The following is a 17954-nucleotide window of genomic DNA, read 5'->3' on the forward strand; positions in this document are numbered from 1 at the left end:
TTCTATTTCGGTATTTCAAATGCTTAGAAAGGCCTATGTTAAAATCCCTGCTCTTCCCATTCAGAGTGCATGATTTGGATTTTTGTCATTTAGCAGATAAGTCCTGTCCCACTCTTGTGCAAATTCATGAACTGTAGCCTGCCAGGCTTCTCTGTCTGTGGGATTTCCCGGGCATGAATTCTGGAGTGTATTGCCATTTCTTTCTCCAGCCGACCTTCCCAACCAAGGAATGGACCGAAGTCTCCTGCATTGCAGGTAAATTCTTTACTACTGACCCACTAGGAAAGCCCATGATTTGGATTAGCTCTTTTTTTTTTTTTTTTTTTTTTGCTCTTGTTTGCATACTAAACTTCTAGTCCTATTCTTTATTTTTTCTCTTTTTTTTTTTTTTGGATTAGCTCTTTAAAAATAATTTTAGCCTGGCTTCAATCAGTAAATTAGAGTTTTAAAAGAAAAATTCTATGAGAAATTCAGATCAGCATATGGTGAAAAAAATTACTTTAAAGCAAGTTATCTATTTTTATTAAGTTGTTTTAAAGATCTCCCAAGTCAAATCAAATATGGCATAACACTTAAAGAAATAAATTCCAGTGCTATTCAGGAATAAGTCTCTTTTATTTGAGGCTTCTTTTTATTTTTCTCCCAAAATGTATGCAAAAAGAAGAAGGACAAAAATGAGAAACTACGCAGAAACAACAGAGTTTATCCCCCGGACTGTCAGATGACCCATAACTTCAGGTTGTGATCTTTGTCTTTCGGCTCATCAACTACAGGCTCAACATCACTGGGAACCTGACCTTTATCACCTTGACACTGCAGGATGCCCAACTCCAGACCCCCGTGTCTTGCTTCCTCAGGAGTTTCTCCATATTAGAAGTGTTATTCACAACTGTCACTATTCCTAAGTTTCTGACCACCATTATTACAGGAGATAAAACCATTTCTTTTAATTATTGTATGGCTCAGTTATTTTATTTTATTTTTTTCATTCTCTTGGGAATCACTGAGTTTTATCTTCTGGCTGCCGAGTCCTATGACTGTTACATTGCCATCTGCAAATCACTGCATTACATGACCATCACGAATCATAGTCTTCACACTGCTTGTCTTGGCCTCTTGGCTGGCTTCATTCCTAATTATATTCCCATTACTCGTGTTCTTCATACAGCTCAGTTACTGTAAGTCCAGTACTATTGACCATTTTACTTGTGATTATCTCCCCTCTAACCTAGATAGCATATTAAAAAGCAGAGACATTTTTTTGCCAACAAAGGTCCATCTAGGCAAGGCTATGGTTTTCCAGTGGTCATGTATGGGTGTGAGAGTTGGACTGTGAAGAAAGCTGAGCGCCAAAGAATTGATGATTTTGAACTGTGGTGTTGGAGAAGACTCTTGATGGTCCCATGGACTGCAAGGAGATCCAACCAGTCCATCCTAAAGGAGATCAGTCCTGGGTGTTCATTGGAAGAACTGATGCTAAAGCTGAAACTCCAATACTTTGGCCACCTCATGTGAAGAGTTGACTCATTGGAAAAGACCCTGATGCTGGGAGGAATTGGGAGCAGGAGGAGAAGGGGAAGACAGAGGATGAGATGGCTGGATGGCATCACCGACTCGATGGACATGAATCTAAGTAAACTCCTGGAGTTGGTGATGGACAGGGAGGCCGGGTGTGCTGTGATTCATGGGGTTGCAAAGAGTCAGACACGACTGAGCGACTGAACTGAACTGAACTAATACATATATCAAGAAGGGAAGCGAAAAGCAAAGGAGAAAAGGAAAGATATACCCATTTGATGCAGAGTTCCAAAAAAAATAGCAAGGAGAGGTAAGAAAGCCTTCCTTAGCAATCAATGCAAAGAAATAGAGGAAAATAATATAATGGGAAAGACTAGAGATCTCTTCAAGAAAATTAGAGATACTGAGGGAACATTTCATGCAAAGATGGGCTCAATAAAGGACAGAAATGGTATGGACCTAACAGAAGCAGAAAATATTAAGAAGAGGTGGCAAGAATACACAGAAGAACTGCACAAAAAAGACCTTCATGACCCAGATAATCATGATGGTGTGATCACTCAACTAGAGCCAGACATCCTGGAATGTGAAGTCAAGTGGGCCTTAAGAAGCATCACTACGAACTAAGCTAATGGAGGTGATGGAATACCAGTTGAGCTATTTCAAATCCTAAAAGATGATGCTGTGAAAGTGCTGCACTCAATATGCCAGCAACTTTGGAAAACTCAGCAGTGGCCACAGGACTGGAAAAGTTCAGTTTTCATTCCAATCCCTAAGAAAGGCAATGCCAAAGAATGCTCAAACTACCGCACAATTGAACTCATCTCACATATTAGTAAAGTAATGCTTAAAATTCTCCAAGCTCAGGGCTGGTGCACTGGGAAGACCCAGAGGGATGGGATGGGGAGGGAGCAGAAAGGGGAGATCAGGAAGGGGGACACATGTAAATCCATGGCTGATTCATGTCAATGTATGGCAAAAAGCACTACAATATTGTAAAGTAATTAGCTTCCAACTAATAAAAATAAATTAAAAAAAAAATTCTCCAAGGCAGGCTTCAGCAATACATGAACTGTGAACATCCAGATGTTCAAGCTGGTTTTAGAAAAAGCAGAAGAACCAGAGATCAAATTGCCAACATCTGCTGGATCATTGAAAAAGCAAGATAGTTCCAGAAAAACATCTATTTCTGCTTTATTGACAATGCCAAAGACTTTGACTGTGTGGATCACAATAAACTGTGGGAAATTCTTCAAGAGATGGGAATACCAGACCACCTGACCTGCCTCTTGAGAAACCTGTATGCAGGTCAGGAAGCAACAGTTAGAACTGGACATGGACCAACAGACGAGTTCCAAATAGGAAAAGTAGTATGTCAAGGTTGTATACTGTCACCCTGCTTATTTAATTTGCATGCAGAGTACATCATGAGAAACGCTGAGCTTGAGAAATCACAAGTTGGAATCAAGATTTCCAGGAGAAATATCAATAACCTCAGATACGCAGACAACACCACCCTTATGGCAGAAAGTGAAGAAGAACTAAAGAGCATCTTGATGAAAGTGAAAGAGGGGAGTGAAAAAGTTGACTTAAAGCTCAACATTCAGAAAACTAAGATCATGGCATCCGGTCCCATCACTTCATGGCAATAAGATGGGAGACTGTGGAAACAGTGGCTGACTTTATTTTTTGGGCTCCAAAATCACTGTAGATGGTGATTGCAGCCATGAAATTAAAAGACGTTTACTCCTTGGAAGGAAAGTTATGACCACCCTAGACAGCATATTAAAAAGCAGAGATATTGCTTTGCCGACAAAGGTCCATGTAGTCGAGGCTATGGTTTTTCCAATACTCATGTATGGATGGGAGAGTTGGACCATAAAGAAACCTGAGTGCCAAGGAATTGATGCTTTTGAACTGTGGTGTTGGAGAAGACTCTTAAGAGTCCCTTGGTCTGCAAGGAGATACAACCAGTCCATCCTAAAGGAGATCAGTCCTGGGTGTTCATTGGAAGGCCTGATGTTGAAGCTGAAATTCCAATACTTTGGCCACCTGATGCAAAGAGCTGACTCATTTGAAAAGACCCTGATGCTGGGAACAATTGAGGGCAGGAGGAGAAGGGGATGACAGAGAATGAGATGACTGGATGGCATCATCGACTTGATGGACATGGGTTTGGGTGGACTCTGGGAGTTGGTGATGGACAGGGAAGCCTGGAGTTCTGTGGTCCATGGGGTCACAAAGAGCCGGACACAATTGAGCGACTGAACTGAACTGAACTGATACATATATCATCAGAACAATTTTGAGGATCCCTTCTATCACTCAGAGGACAAAGGCCTTTCCACATGTTCTTCCCACATGATTGCCATCTCCATCTTTTATGGCAGCTGCATTTTCACATACATGAATCCATCAGCAAAGGACAGGGTCTCTTTTGAACAAGGGAGTAGCTGTGCTAAATATTTCAGTTGCCCCCATACTAAACCCATTCATCTATACCCTAGGATTCAGCAAGTCAAGAGAGCCTTCATGGACGTGGCAAGGAAGAATTTACTTTTCTCAAGGAAATGAAAAAATAAAAGTCTTTTTATTTTTTTCATAAATTAGAGGCATAATGAAATGCAATTAAATAAAACTCAGAACTATTCAAAATCTATTAATTTTCATATTGTCTCCAGAGTTATTTTCCATTACTCATAATTTCATTGACAGAAGCTTTGCAAGGATACTGTAGATATTTTTTTTTTTCTATTCAAATTCCCATCTTTCTCTCATTCACTTACCTTCCTTTGGGCTCAGCTTTTCATTCTGTGCTTCCTGATTGGTGCCAGGGGTAAAGAGTCCGCCTGCCAATGCAGGACATGCAAGAGACACAGGTTTGATCCCTGGATGGGGAAGACACTCTGGAGTAGGAAATGGCAGCACACTCCAGTATTCTTGCCTGGAAAATGCTATGAACAGAGGATCCTGATGGGCTACGGTCCATGCTGTCACAAAGACCTGGCATGATTGTGCAGCTGCACGTGTGTTCCACACTGTAACTATGAAACTGCAATTTCCTTCTTTGAAACTTTTACAAGCCCATTTCTTCCACAGTATTTTTTGGGAAATTGAATTCAAACAGAAAGAGGCAGAACAGGAATGCACAAGAGAGATTTCTTTCTAGAAATTCAGGAAACAGTAAATCATGCTAAACACTATTTTTAATTTACTATACAAGACCATAAGAATAATCTGACCATCTTATTAGAGTATTACATATATTATTCTCTCCATACAATGGCCTACTTTGTAATTATGTGAAAAACAGCACAACTAAAAAATAAAAAATTAAAAAATTAAAATTAAAAAATTAAAAAAAGAATTAATGAAATTATAGTTTCTTGAGAAATCAAAAATCTTTTATTACCCAACTTAAAATCTTCTCTGCCATGTAATTTATCAATTTGAGAACAATTATGAATATATACTTTCAAGAAAACTGTGAAATTGCCCCTCTTTTGGGGAACACTTTAAGTAACACATAACAATTTCTAATAAAAGCCTGAAGAATTAAAAATTATTGGAAACCATATATGACTACATTTGCCATAATCAGTTTTATATTTAAATTAATGCTTGAAGTTGAGCTGTTTTTTTAATTAATCAATAGCTGACAGTTTTTACAACTTTCTATTATTAGTGGTTATTTTGAGTTGATATCATACACATATAATGCATTCAACTACCTAATTAAATGAAAAACTTAATTAATAGGGATAAAGACACTGATATTGGCAAAATTTTACTGTATATAAATTTGAAATTTTCTTTTGTTAAAAATTTGTATGTTCACTCTGCTTTAAGCATTATAATGATTAGAATTTAGAAGATGATTATGCAAGATCATGCAATCATGCAATTCTGGCACTAAACTTTTTTTTTTTGCTTTTCCATGAAGCCAAAATTTTAAATAATACTGAATGTTATCCAAACTCATCTCACATTTTCTAACCTTTTTTCTATAAAGACTGTATTTGTAATTCATTGAGCCAAATTATTCCTGATATGCATACACTGTACTCAGTTGAAAGTTTAGATCCATACTTGCTGAAAAACAAAGAAAATAACTTTAAACATTACTAAAGAATTTTCCAGTTTGGAAAGAGTCATGGAGCCACTATCTCCTACCTTCTTGTTGAATCAATAATTTCTACAGTTAACTGGAAATATTTGAAAATACTGAAGTTTAGAATTGATTGATGATGTGGGTTCTTGATACCTGAATAAAAATATACCATAAACTAGCGAGTTATAGTTCCAGGAATTAAAAGAACTGTAAATTTTATTACAAAAGATATGAAGGAGTTTATGTTGATATCAAATAATGTGGCTCTTTAACTCTACACAAACTCTTTAGTGGTTATTATAAAGGTTTCAATCAGTGTAAACATTTTAATTATCAGTATTGGAAGTCAACACAATTTGTGTCTAAAGGACACTATACTAATAATTTAGAATTTGCAGACCATAGCGTCCCTGATAAAATTACTCAATTCTCCCCCTCTGTCATACAAATGCAGCTATAAACCATATGTGAATGAAAGGGCTCAGGTGTGCCCAATTAAACTTTTAACACAAATAGGTGGTGGACCAACTGTGACCCATGGACAAGTTTTTCCATACACATTGGCTAGTATATTATTTCTTATTTAACATAAGTTAATTTGACTAAAATTTGAAAATTCAATAAAAGATGTAAGATTTTCAAATTTAACAGCAAATGTCATTTATTTATTTATTGTTAAGAAGGTGAATGAGGACATCCATAAAATATTTATAGAAGAAAAGATGAGGTAAACATTTCTAACTCATTTTTGGACATTTACATTGTTTTTTATATCAAAAGATTAAGTGAGAAAGTCACCAGCAATTTGACTCATAAGTAAGGGGATAAAGCACTAAAAGAAATGATCAAAACTAGTATTTCATGTTACATGTGGCCCTATCCCAAAGATAATTTATCTTTAGAGAATTTACATGTGGAATTTGCCTCATCAAAAGACTAAAAATGAAAAACAAAAGTTGAAATGAAAATCATATATGTGATGACGAAATGCAGTGACCATTCATGATTTTTTAAAGTCTCTTAGTAAAATAGAATAAAGCATTATTTCAATAGCATGAGTAACCTGACTAGATCATCACAATTGGATATGCTACATGCTCCTTGTCTGGCTCTAATTTGAACAAGCCAACAAAAAAATGATGTTTTGAGACAATTGGGTATCTAGGATTATGTTCCCAGTGGCTCAGTGGTAAAGAATCCTCCTGCCAATGCAGAAGACTCAGGAGACATGGGTTCAGTCCCTGGGTCAGGAAGATCTCCTAGAGGAGGAACTAGCAACCTCCTCCTGTGTTCTTGCCTGGAAAATCCCGTAAGCAGAGGAGCCTGGTGGGCTAGAGTCCATGGGGTCACAAAGAATCGGACACAACTGAGCAAGTGAGCAGGAACATGCGCAAGTGTGTGCAAGGTGGTAAATGATACCAAAGACGTTTTGCTAGTTTAGCTAACTTGGAAACTGCATCAGGATTAAGCAATATATATTTTAGGAGTTCATACTGAAAATATACAGGTAAGAAAAAGTTTGCTGTATAAGTTCTAGTTTAAAATACAACAAAATATTTAAAAGTTTTTTAAAAAACAGGTAAAACAATATAAAATAGCCTTCATATCTATTGAATCTGCTTGACCTGCACTTGAAACTATTTCTCCAGTTCTCTATCCTAGTGTATACTTGAAAATATTCAAAATTTAAAGTTTACAGCAAATATCATTTTTAATGTTTTAAATTGTAGCTGTAGTCTTGGTAAAATCAGTTATAAGATGTGGAGGACCACCATAACTGCTTTATTCAATACTCTGCTGGAGATTCTATCCAGGAAACTAGTTCAACAAAAATTGAAAAATATCAGAAATGAGAAAAAATAAACAACCAAAAATCATTCTTTGCAATTAACATGATTTTCCTTCTAGGACCTTAATGTATTTACACTAAATGTTTCTTAAACTGGAAAGTCTCCCTCTCCCAGATAATCACATGGTTAGCACCCATCCCTCCTTCAGATCTCTGTCCAAATATCACCTCAATAAAATCTACCCCATTGACACTATTTAAAATTATACTAGCTCCCCACTTCCAAGCCATTTCAGTTTTTTCTTCCTCTTCAAAACTTATTATTTTTACATTCATGCTTATTGTCTACATTCTCTCCCATCCCTCACCCCATGAAAGCCGGGATATTTGTCCCCTTTGTAGATGAACTGGTTCACTCCCAGTAGTGGTGTGCTGGAGCCTGTCTGGATCACATCATGGGACCCAATTGTGCACAGGTTCTTAAAATCTGTCCCGGTAAGAGACTTTGCCTTAATATTTGAAGGGACTGGCAACCCAGTCCAGGATTCTTGACTGGAGAATTCCATGGACAGAGGAGCCTGGTGGGCTACAGTCAATGGGGTCGCAAAGAGTTGGACACGACTGAGCAACTAACATTTTTTTATCCAAATAGTGATTCTTTTCATATTTTGTTTCTCAAATTCTTTAACAATCAGTTTTAAAGATTTTATTGAGTACTGGAGATTGATTATACACCAAAATTATTTCAACATATTTATCCATTCAGCAATATTTATTGAGTATCCACCACATGACTGACAGATGTTCTAAATGAGATAATAGTAAATGTTTAACAACGGCCTCTCAGAGGTGAAGTTGAGGGGCTGATTTGTCAAGTTTTTCAATTTCTAAATCTAAATCAAATTTTTGCACACTCAGTGTGACATGTTTATGAAGTTACTTCATTTAGCTCAGTCATTTTGGTTTTTGACTCTTTTTTTTTTTAATAATTGTATGTATTTGTTTATTTTGGCTGCACCGGCTTTCTCTAGCTGAGACAGGTGGCGGCTGTGTCTACTCATGATGTGTGAGCATCTCACTGCGGCGGCTTCTCCTTAGGTGGAGCAGGGCTGCAGGCGGGAACGGCTTCAGTAGCTGCAGCAGGCTGACTCAGTAATCGCGGTCCCCGGGCTCTAGAGCACAGGCTCAGATTTTGTGGCAAACGGTCTTAGTTGCTCCATGGCTTGAGGAATCTTCCCACTTCAGGGATCACAGCCGCGTCTCTAGCATTGGCAAGTGGATTCTCTACCACTGAGCTACTAAGGAAGTGTAAGCACTTTCTTATTAATACTCACAAAACCGATTCACCTGTGTCTTTTCATAATACCTCATCAGCCCTCTGTTTACTTAACAAATTACCCTGAGAAAACAGGAAAGACAAGGTAAATCCAATTCCCTGTGTTTGACATACATGGAGAAGAAATTTTGAAATCTCTTTTTCTCAAAGCAGCATTCGTAGGAAAATATAACAGTCTCTGAAGCCTAAGGAAAATATTACTTAAATTGCATGGATAAATAATCATAGAATTACAAAATCTTCATTTAAAATCTGTGCATTAATCTAAAAAAAAGTTTTAATAAGTAATGCTTTATTATGTGAAAGGTGTAAATATAAGAAATATTTGACTAGTCCCCCCAAGTGCAACTGAGTTTGTACACAGAACTCGGATAAGAGATGAGAATCAATTATGAGTTACAGTATAATGAAATGTGCACCAATTTTGCAATATCAGGAATGAAGGATATTGAGGGTCAAATATTACCAGTTGAACTACAATGAGAATATAAGCCTTGAGAGCAATGACACGGTTAAGTCACCATATTTGTTTTGAGAGTACAATTGAAACCAAATAAATTGCTACCTCAGCTCAACAACTCTGAAATTATATAATTATTGAAGTGATCAGACCATAAAATTTGAGACTAAATCATCAAGAAAAACCAGGAAGCAAGTAAAATTTGTTATTATTCAGGTTAATGCATATTATTACATCTCATTTATGTGTTTTAAAGTAGTATTTGCATATGGGTTTGTGAATTTTAAAAAGTTTTTGATATTAAAGAGTAAATAAGAAAACTATTGATGGGGTCCTAAAGAAGCAGCATAGCAATAGTATTGAGTTGTTCATTAATTTTTCCTAAGTTAAATGGTTTTCGTTTATAGAAATAAAACCATAAAAATGACATTCCTTATTTAAAGGAATATCTGCTTCCCAGTAAAGGTTTTGCCCACCTACTTATTCATTTGCTAAGGCAAAATAGTAAAACAAAAGAAAATAAGTGTGCATTGTATGAACTAAACTGAGTGTAGGCAATTATTTAATTTGGTAGCGGAAGTTACACTTTCTTGTGCTTTTTGTCTCATCAGAAAAGGAAGAAATTAAGGCATTGCATCAACCAAACCTTTATGAAAGTAAATTAGGAGAGAGTGCCACCAAAATATTCCCATGGGTAAATACCTATATTCTAAAGTGAGATATTACAGAGCTGTGTTGTTGTTGGTCAGGGGGTTATTGTGTCTGACTCATGGGGTTGAACATCCCCATGAACTGCAGCATGCCAGTCTTCCCTGTCCCTCACTATTTCCTGGAGTTTGCTCAAACACACGTCCACTAAATCTATGATGCCATGAAGGCATCTCATCTTCTTTGTCCCCTTCACCTCAGCCCTCAATGTTTCCCAGCATCAGGGTCTTTTCCAGTGAGTCAGCTCTTCCAATGAATATTCAGAACTGATTTCATTTAGGATTGACTGGTTTGATCTTCTTGCAGCCCAAGGGGCTCTCAGGAGCCCCACACCACAGTTCAAAAGCATCAATTCTTCGGCGTTCAACTTTCTTTATAGTCCAACTCTCACATCCACACATGACTACTAGAAAAACCAAAGCTTTGACTAGATGGACTTTTGTTGGCAAAATAATGTCTCTGCTTTTTAAAATGCTGTCACGGTTGGTCATAGCTTTTCTTCCAAGGAGCAAGCATCTTTTAATTTCATGGCTACAGTCACCATCTGTAGTGATTTTAGAGCCCCCCAAAATAAAGTCTGTCACTGTTTCCACTGTTTCCCCACCTATTTGCCGTGGAGTGATGGGACTGTTTGCCATGATCTTAGTTTTCTGAATGTCGTGTTTTCAGCCAACTTTTTCACTCTCCTCCTCTTTCACTTTTGTCAAGAAGCTCTTTAGTTCTTCTTCTCTTTCTGCCGTAAGGGTGGTGTCATCTGCATATCTGAGGTTATTGATATTTCTGCCCACAATCTTGATTCCAGCTTGTGCTTCATCCAGCCCAACATTTTGCATGATGTACTCTGCATATAATTTGAATAAGCAGGGTGACAATATGCAGCCTTGAGGTACTCCTTTCCTGATTTAAAACCATTATTTTGTTCCGTGAACAGTTCTAACTGTTGCTTCTTGACCTGCATACAGATTTCTCAGGAAGCAAGTCAGGTGGTCTGGTATTCCCTCTCTTTAATAATTTTCCACAGTTTGTTGTGATTCACATGGACTGTGGCTACAGTTCATGGGGTCGTAAAAAGTCGGACACGACTGAGCAACTAACACACACACACAAACACACAAGGTGATGATATACAGCCTGGAAGTACTCCTTTCCCAATTTTGAAACTGTCCATTGTTCCGTGTCCAGTCCTAACTGCTGCTTCTTGTCCTGCATATAGGTTTCTCAGGAGGCAGGTTAGACTGTCTGGTATTCCCATCTCTTTAAGAATTTCCCACAGTTTTATTATGTTCACTAGTCATTTAAACTAGTGAAAATCACCTAAACAAAGTGGGCCTCAGTTATGCAAAATATAAAATGTGGAAATAGGCATACAAAAACTCTGTATGCTTTCAAACTCTATTTAGATTATCTGCAAAATATACTGGTTTTTATAATACTGAGGAAAGGAGGAGAACCAATTAAAATATTTCTGTATTTTTTTACAAAGGAAGCTAAATATTTTAAAGACTGCCTTGAACCAATTAAAAATTATTAGAAAAAAAATAGCCCTATTTAAGTGTTACCATAAGAGTTTTATTTTATCCGTAGTCTTTGACAATGTATTTTTGAAGAAGAAATAATGATTTTGAACTTCAGATAATATTCCTTACTAGAATGAAAAGTTGAATGGGAATTGGAGAGTATTCTATTCTCAAATGTATTTTGATCTTTTATTTCTTATAGGAAATCATCCATTTTCTGTTTGAATGGGGGCAAAGGATCAGCAATGAAAAACCACACAAGACCCACAGAATTCATTCTTCTGGGGCTATCAGATGATCCAGAGCTTCAGATTGTGACTTTTCTCTTCTTAATCATCACATATATATTAAGTGTCACCGGAAATTTGACCATCATCATTCTCACCTTGGTGGACTCCCATCTACAGACACCTATGTATTTTTTCCTCAGGAACTTCTCTATGTTAGAAATTTGCTTTACAACAGTCTGTATTCCTAGATTTCTGGGCACAATTATCACCAGGGACAAAACAATTTCATACAATGATTGTACAGCTCAGCTGTTTTTCTTCATCTTCTTGGGTATCACTGAATTTTATCTTCTAACTGCCATGTCCTATGATCGCTATGTCGCTATCTGCAAACCCCTGCATTACGCAACCATCATGAACAACAGAGTCTGTGTATTGCTTGTCTTTTGTGCTTGGCTGGCAGGGTTCTTAAACATCTTCCCACCTGTTATTCTTTTTCTCCAGTTAGATTATTGCGGTTCTAACATCATTGATCACTTTGCTTGTGACTATTTCCCCCTCTTGCAACTATCCTGCTCAGACACATGGCTCCTTGAAGTGATTGGTTTTTACTCTGCAATAGAGATTCTGCTTTTTACTTTGGCATTGATAATGCTATCCTACATGTTCATCATCAAGACAATTCTGAGACTGCCTTCTGCCAGTCAGAGAAAAAAGGCATTTTCTACATGCTCCTCTCACATGATTGTCATTTCCATCTCTTATGGAAGCTGTATATTCATGTATGCTAACCCTTCAGCAAAAGAAAAGGCATCCTTGAGCAAAGGAGCATCTATTCTGAATGCTTCTGTTCCTCCTATGATGAATCCATTTATATATACACTGAGGAACCAGCAAGTGAAGCAAGCCTTTAAGGATACCATCCAAAAGGTTATCTTTTTCTCCAGTAAATGCAAGTGATTATATCATTAAAAGAGTAAAGTTCTTGTCAATGCTTTCTATTACTCATAATCTGCCAAAACTCTTTCAGTACAGCTGTATGAGTCCTTTTCATCTGTCCCCATGTTAAAAAATTCCCCACACTGAACCTAATTAACTGGATAAAGTTGAATATTGCTTCAGAATTTTCTATAAATTTTTTATTCAAATATATTTGGATGAAGTAAAGAATACAGGTTGGTGTTACAATTTTATAGGCCATTTAGTTTGATAAAAAGAATGTCAGAATTGATGTGGATTTCTGAAATTTTCATTTTACCAGGTAATAGAAATGACTTTATTAGGAAATTTTTATTCTATTTGAAATTTTCATGAAATCAAACAATGACAATCCCTAGAGGGCTGGAAATAAAATATAAATATCTACTTAGATATTTTTAAAGTTTAGAAACTAAAGTATATTTGAACTCTTTATACTATTATAATACTTTTATAATAATGAGGAGAGAGAAGAAAGAGGGTAGAGATAATATTTTTTCAGCAATTACTATATTCCAGACCTGTTCTAATTATTTTCTTCATATTGGTTCATGGAATCTTGTGAACAAGTTTACTTCATTTTCAGTCACTCATTCATATCCAACTCTTTGTGCTTTCTTGGACTGCAGCACATGAGGCTCCCCTGTTCAAACGAGTTTGCTCAAACTCATGTCCACGATCTAGGGATGCCATCCAACCATCTCATCATCTGTTGCCCCCTTCCCTTCCTGCCCTCAATTTTTCCCAGCATCAGGGTCTTTTCAGCTTCAGCATCAGTCCTTCCAACGAATATTCAGAGTTGATTTCCTGTAGGATTGACTGGTGTGATCTCGCAGTCCGAAGGACTCTCCAGAGTCTTCTCTAGCAGCACAGTCTAAAAGCATCAATTCTTGTTTGCTCAGCCTTCTTTATTGTCCAACTCTCACATCCCTACATGACTACTGAAAAACCTATAGCTTTGACTATACAAATCATTGCTGGCAAAGTGATGTTTCTGCTTTTTAATACACTGTCTAGGTTCTTCATAGCTTTTCTGAAACAACTTTCTGAGGTAACTGTTATTAATTTTTTCTTGAAGAAATTTTTACCTTATATTTTCTTCTGGAAATGTTTTATATGATTGTTTTTATTTCACAGCCATGATGAAAAGGTAAAGTTGGAGTTAATTTTAATTGGCAATAGAGAAAAACAAGAAAGAAAAATGATTCAGATTGGAAAAGAAGAAGTAAAACTTTCATTGGAGACAGCATGATACTGTACAAAGAAAGCCCTAAAAATACTATCAGAAAATGACTAGATTAATCAGTTAATTTAGTAAGGTTCCAGGATACAAAATCAATACACAGAAATCCATTGAATTCCAATACACTAGCAAAAAAATCTGAAAGAGAAAATAAAGAATCAACTCCATTTACCAAGGCAACAATAACAATAAAATAGGAATAAATGCACAAAAGAGCTGTATAAATAAAACTATAAGACGTTGATGAAAGAAGTCAATGATGACATAAACAGATGGAGAGACATACCAATTCTTGAATTGGAAGAATCAATGTAACAAAATAGAAAGCCCAGAGATAAACCCAAGCAGTTTTGGGTATCTTATCTTCGTCAAAGAAGACAAGAATATCCAACAGAGGAAAGACAGACTCTTCAATAAGTGGTGCAGGGAAAACTGGATAGCTATGTGTAAAATAATAAAATTAGAACACTTCCTAACACCATTCACAAAGATAAACTCTAAATGGATTAAAGACCTCCACCTCCTTATGTTTTGGAAATAAAAACAAGTTGGACCTAATTAAACTTAAAAGCTTTTGCACAGCAAAGGAAATCATAAGCAAGATGACAAGACAACCCTCAGAGTGGGAGAAAATATTTGCAAATGAAGCAATTGACAAAGGATTAATTTCTAAAATATACAAGAAACTCATGTAGTTCAATAACAAAAGAACAAGTCATTGACACAATAGGCAGAAGACCTAAATAGATGGCTATTTCTCCAAAGAAGATATAAAGATGGCTAATAAACACACAAAAAAATAGAAAAAAATACTCAACTTCACTTGTCAATACTACAATGAGGTAAACACATCAGTCAAGATGGCCATCATCAAACAAATGCTGGAAAGGATGTGAAGAAATGGGAATCCTCTTGCACAGTGGGTAGGAATGTGAATTTATAGAGCCACTATAAAGAATAGTATGGTGATTTCTTTAAAAATTAGGAATAAAACTTCCATATGACCCAGCAATCTCACAACCAGGCATATATTCAGAAAATCACAATTCTAAAAGACATAGGTACCCCAGTGTTCATTGCAGCACTGTTCACAATAGCCAGGACATGGGAGCAACCTTGATGTCCATCGACAGACGAATGGATAAAGAAGCTGTGGTACGCACATGGACAGAGGAGACTGTCAGGCTGTAGTCCATAGGGTCACGAAGAGTTGGCCGTGACTGAGCACACATGCACAACAATATGCTGGGTTATAAACTGGTTCATACTAAGCCAAGCATCCACATGAAGGAACAAACTGGAATCAAATATAGTGAGGTAGATAAACCTAGAGCCTGTTATACAGAGTGAAGTAAATCAGAAAGAGAAAAGCAAATATTGTATATTAGCACATATATATGGAATCTAGAGAAACGGTACAGATGAACCTACTTTCAGGGCAGCAATTAGAGACACAGACATAGGGAACAGACCTGTGAACATAGCAGGGTGGCGGTTGGGAGAGGGTGGAGCAAATTGAGAGACTAGCATTGAAACTCATACTTTAAAATATGTAAGACAGATAGCCAATGAGAAGTTGCTGTACAGCACTGTGAGCTTAACCCAGGCCTCTATGACAACCTGGAGAGGTGGGCTGAGGTAGGAGGTGGGAGTGAAGTCCAAAAAGGAGGGCACATGTGTATACTTATGACAGACTCACGTTAACGTATGGCAGAAACCAACACAACATTGTAAAGCAATTATCCAACAATTAAAAGACATTGAAAAATAGTATTCAACATCATTTCATATTTCCTGAATTTCTAGAAAGACTGTTTCCTGTCAAAATCAAAACGCAAGTCGCTCTCGGTTGCTGCTGCTCGGCCTCTTTCTGTCTGTCCTTAATTTTCTAAGAAATATTGTGAAAACATGGAATTTAAAAACATTTCAAAGAGGGAAATGAGGTCAGTTCCAAGGTTGAGTGGAATGATGAGCCCAAAGGAAGGGCAGTACATGAGAGAATGATGAGAATTTGAAGGCAAAAAATGTATATACTATATTTGGTAGTTCATTTCAGTCATTCACTCATGTTCAGCTCTTTGCGACCCCATGGACTGCAACATGCCAGGCTTCCCGGTCAATAACCAACCCCTGGAGGTTGCTCAAACTCACGTGCATTGAGTCGGTGATGCCATCCAATTATCTCATCCTCTGTCATCCTCTTTTCCTCCTGCCTCCACTCTTTCCCAGCATCAGGGCTTTTCCAGTTAGCCAGTTCTTTGCATCAAGTGGCCAAAGTATTGGAGCTTCAGCATTAGCCCTTCCAATGAATATTCAGGATTGATTTTCTTTGAGATTGACTGATTTAATCTCATTGCAGCCCAAGGGACTCTCAAGAGTCTTCTCCAACACCACAGTTCAAGAGCATCAATTCTTTGGCACTCAGTATTCTTTATGGTCCAACTCTCACATTCATACATGACTACTGAAAAAAAACATAGCTTTAACTAGATGCATCTTTGTTGACAAAGTAATGTCTGCTTTTTAATATGCTGTCTAGTTTGGTCATAGCTTTTCTTCCAAGTTGCAAGTGTCTTAATTTCATGCCTGCAGTTACCATCTGCAATGATTTTGGAGCCCAAGAAATTAAAGTTTGTCACTGTTTCCATTGTTTCCCCATGTATTTGCCATGAAGTGATGGAACCGGATGCCATGATCTTAGTTTTTTGAATGCTGAGTTTCAAGCCAGCTTTTTCACTCTCTTCTTTCACTTTCATCAAGAGACTCTTTAGTTCCTCCTGATTTTCTGCCCAAAGGATTGTGTCATCTTCTTATCTAGGTTATTGATATTTCTCTCAGCAATCTTGATTCCATCTTGTGCTTCATTCAGCCTGGCATTTTGCATGATGTACGCTGCATATAAGTTAAATGAGCAGGGTGACCATACACAGCCTTAGTGTACTCCTTTCCCAATTTGGTACCAGTCCATTGTTCCATGTCTGGTTCTAACTGCTGCTTCTGGAACAGCATACAGATTTCTCAGGATGTAGGTAAGGTGATTTGGTATTCCAATCTCTTTAAGAATTTTCCACACTTTGTTGTGATCCTACACAGTCAAAGGCTTTGGCATAGTCAATAAAGCATAAGTAGATGTTTTTCTGGAACTTTCTTGAATTTTCTATGGTCCAACGGATGTTGGCAATTTCGTCTCTGGTTCCTCGGTCTTTTCTAAATCCAGTTCTAACATCTGGAAGTTCTCGGTTAACGTACTGTTGAAGCCTCACTCGGAGAATTTGACCATTACTTTGCTTGAGTGTGAGGTAAGTGCAATTGTGTGATAGTTTGAACATTCTTCATGGTGGAGAGTTCTGACAAAAGGTGGTCCACTGGAGAAGGGAATGGAAACCACTTCAGTACTCTTGCCTTGAGAACCCCAGGAACAGTATGAAAACACAAAAAGATATGACACTGAAAGATGAACTCCCCTGGTCGGTAGGTGCCCAATATGCTACTGGACAAGAGTGGAAAAATAACTCAAGAAAGAATGAAGATATGGAGCCAAAGTGAAAACAATGCCCACTTTGGATGTGACTGGTGATGTAAGTAAAGTCTGATGCTGTAAAGAACAGTACTGCATAGGATCCTGGAATGTTAGGTCCATGAATTAAGGTAAATCAGTTTGGTTCAGTTCAGTCACTCAGTCGTGTCTGACCCTTTGTGACCCCATGAAAAGGTAAATCAGAAGTGGTCAAATAGGAGATGGCAAGAGTGAACATCAACATTTTAGAATCAGTGAACTAAAATGGACTGGAATGGTCAAATTTAACTCAGAGGACTTTTATATCTACTACTGTGGATAAGTAGTAGAAGAAATGGAGCATCCCTCATAGTCGACAAAGGAGTCTGAAATGCAGTACTTGGGTGCAGTCTCAAAAACGACGGAATGAACTCTGTTTCCAAGGCAATCCATTCAATATCACTGTAATCCAAGTCTATGCCCCAACCAGTAATGCTGAAGAAGCTGAAGTTGAACATCTCTATGAAGACCTACAAGACCGTCTAGAAATAACACCCAAAAAAGATGT

The 17954-nt window shown here is 37.3% G+C and overlaps 1 protein-coding gene and 1 pseudogene across 1 annotated transcript; both read left to right on the top strand.

Annotated features, from left to right (window-relative positions):
• Positions 1-674: 674 nt before the first annotated feature.
• On the top strand, positions 675-9932 carry LOC122423184 (annotated as a pseudogene).
• A 1752-nt stretch (positions 9933-11684) lies between these two features.
• On the top strand, positions 11685-12629 carry LOC122423653 (olfactory receptor 6C3-like). The gene has a single exon (XM_043440910.1). It carries the CDS (start codon positions 11685-11687, stop codon positions 12627-12629), a length of 945 nt encoding a protein of 314 aa, XP_043296845.1.
• The last annotated feature ends 5325 nt before the right edge of the window (positions 12630-17954 follow it).

The sequence above is a fragment of the Cervus canadensis genome, chromosome 21 (genome assembly GCF_019320065.1).
Source record: "Cervus canadensis isolate Bull #8, Minnesota chromosome 21, ASM1932006v1, whole genome shotgun sequence".
Taxonomy (NCBI): Eukaryota; Metazoa; Chordata; class Mammalia; order Artiodactyla; family Cervidae; genus Cervus; species Cervus canadensis.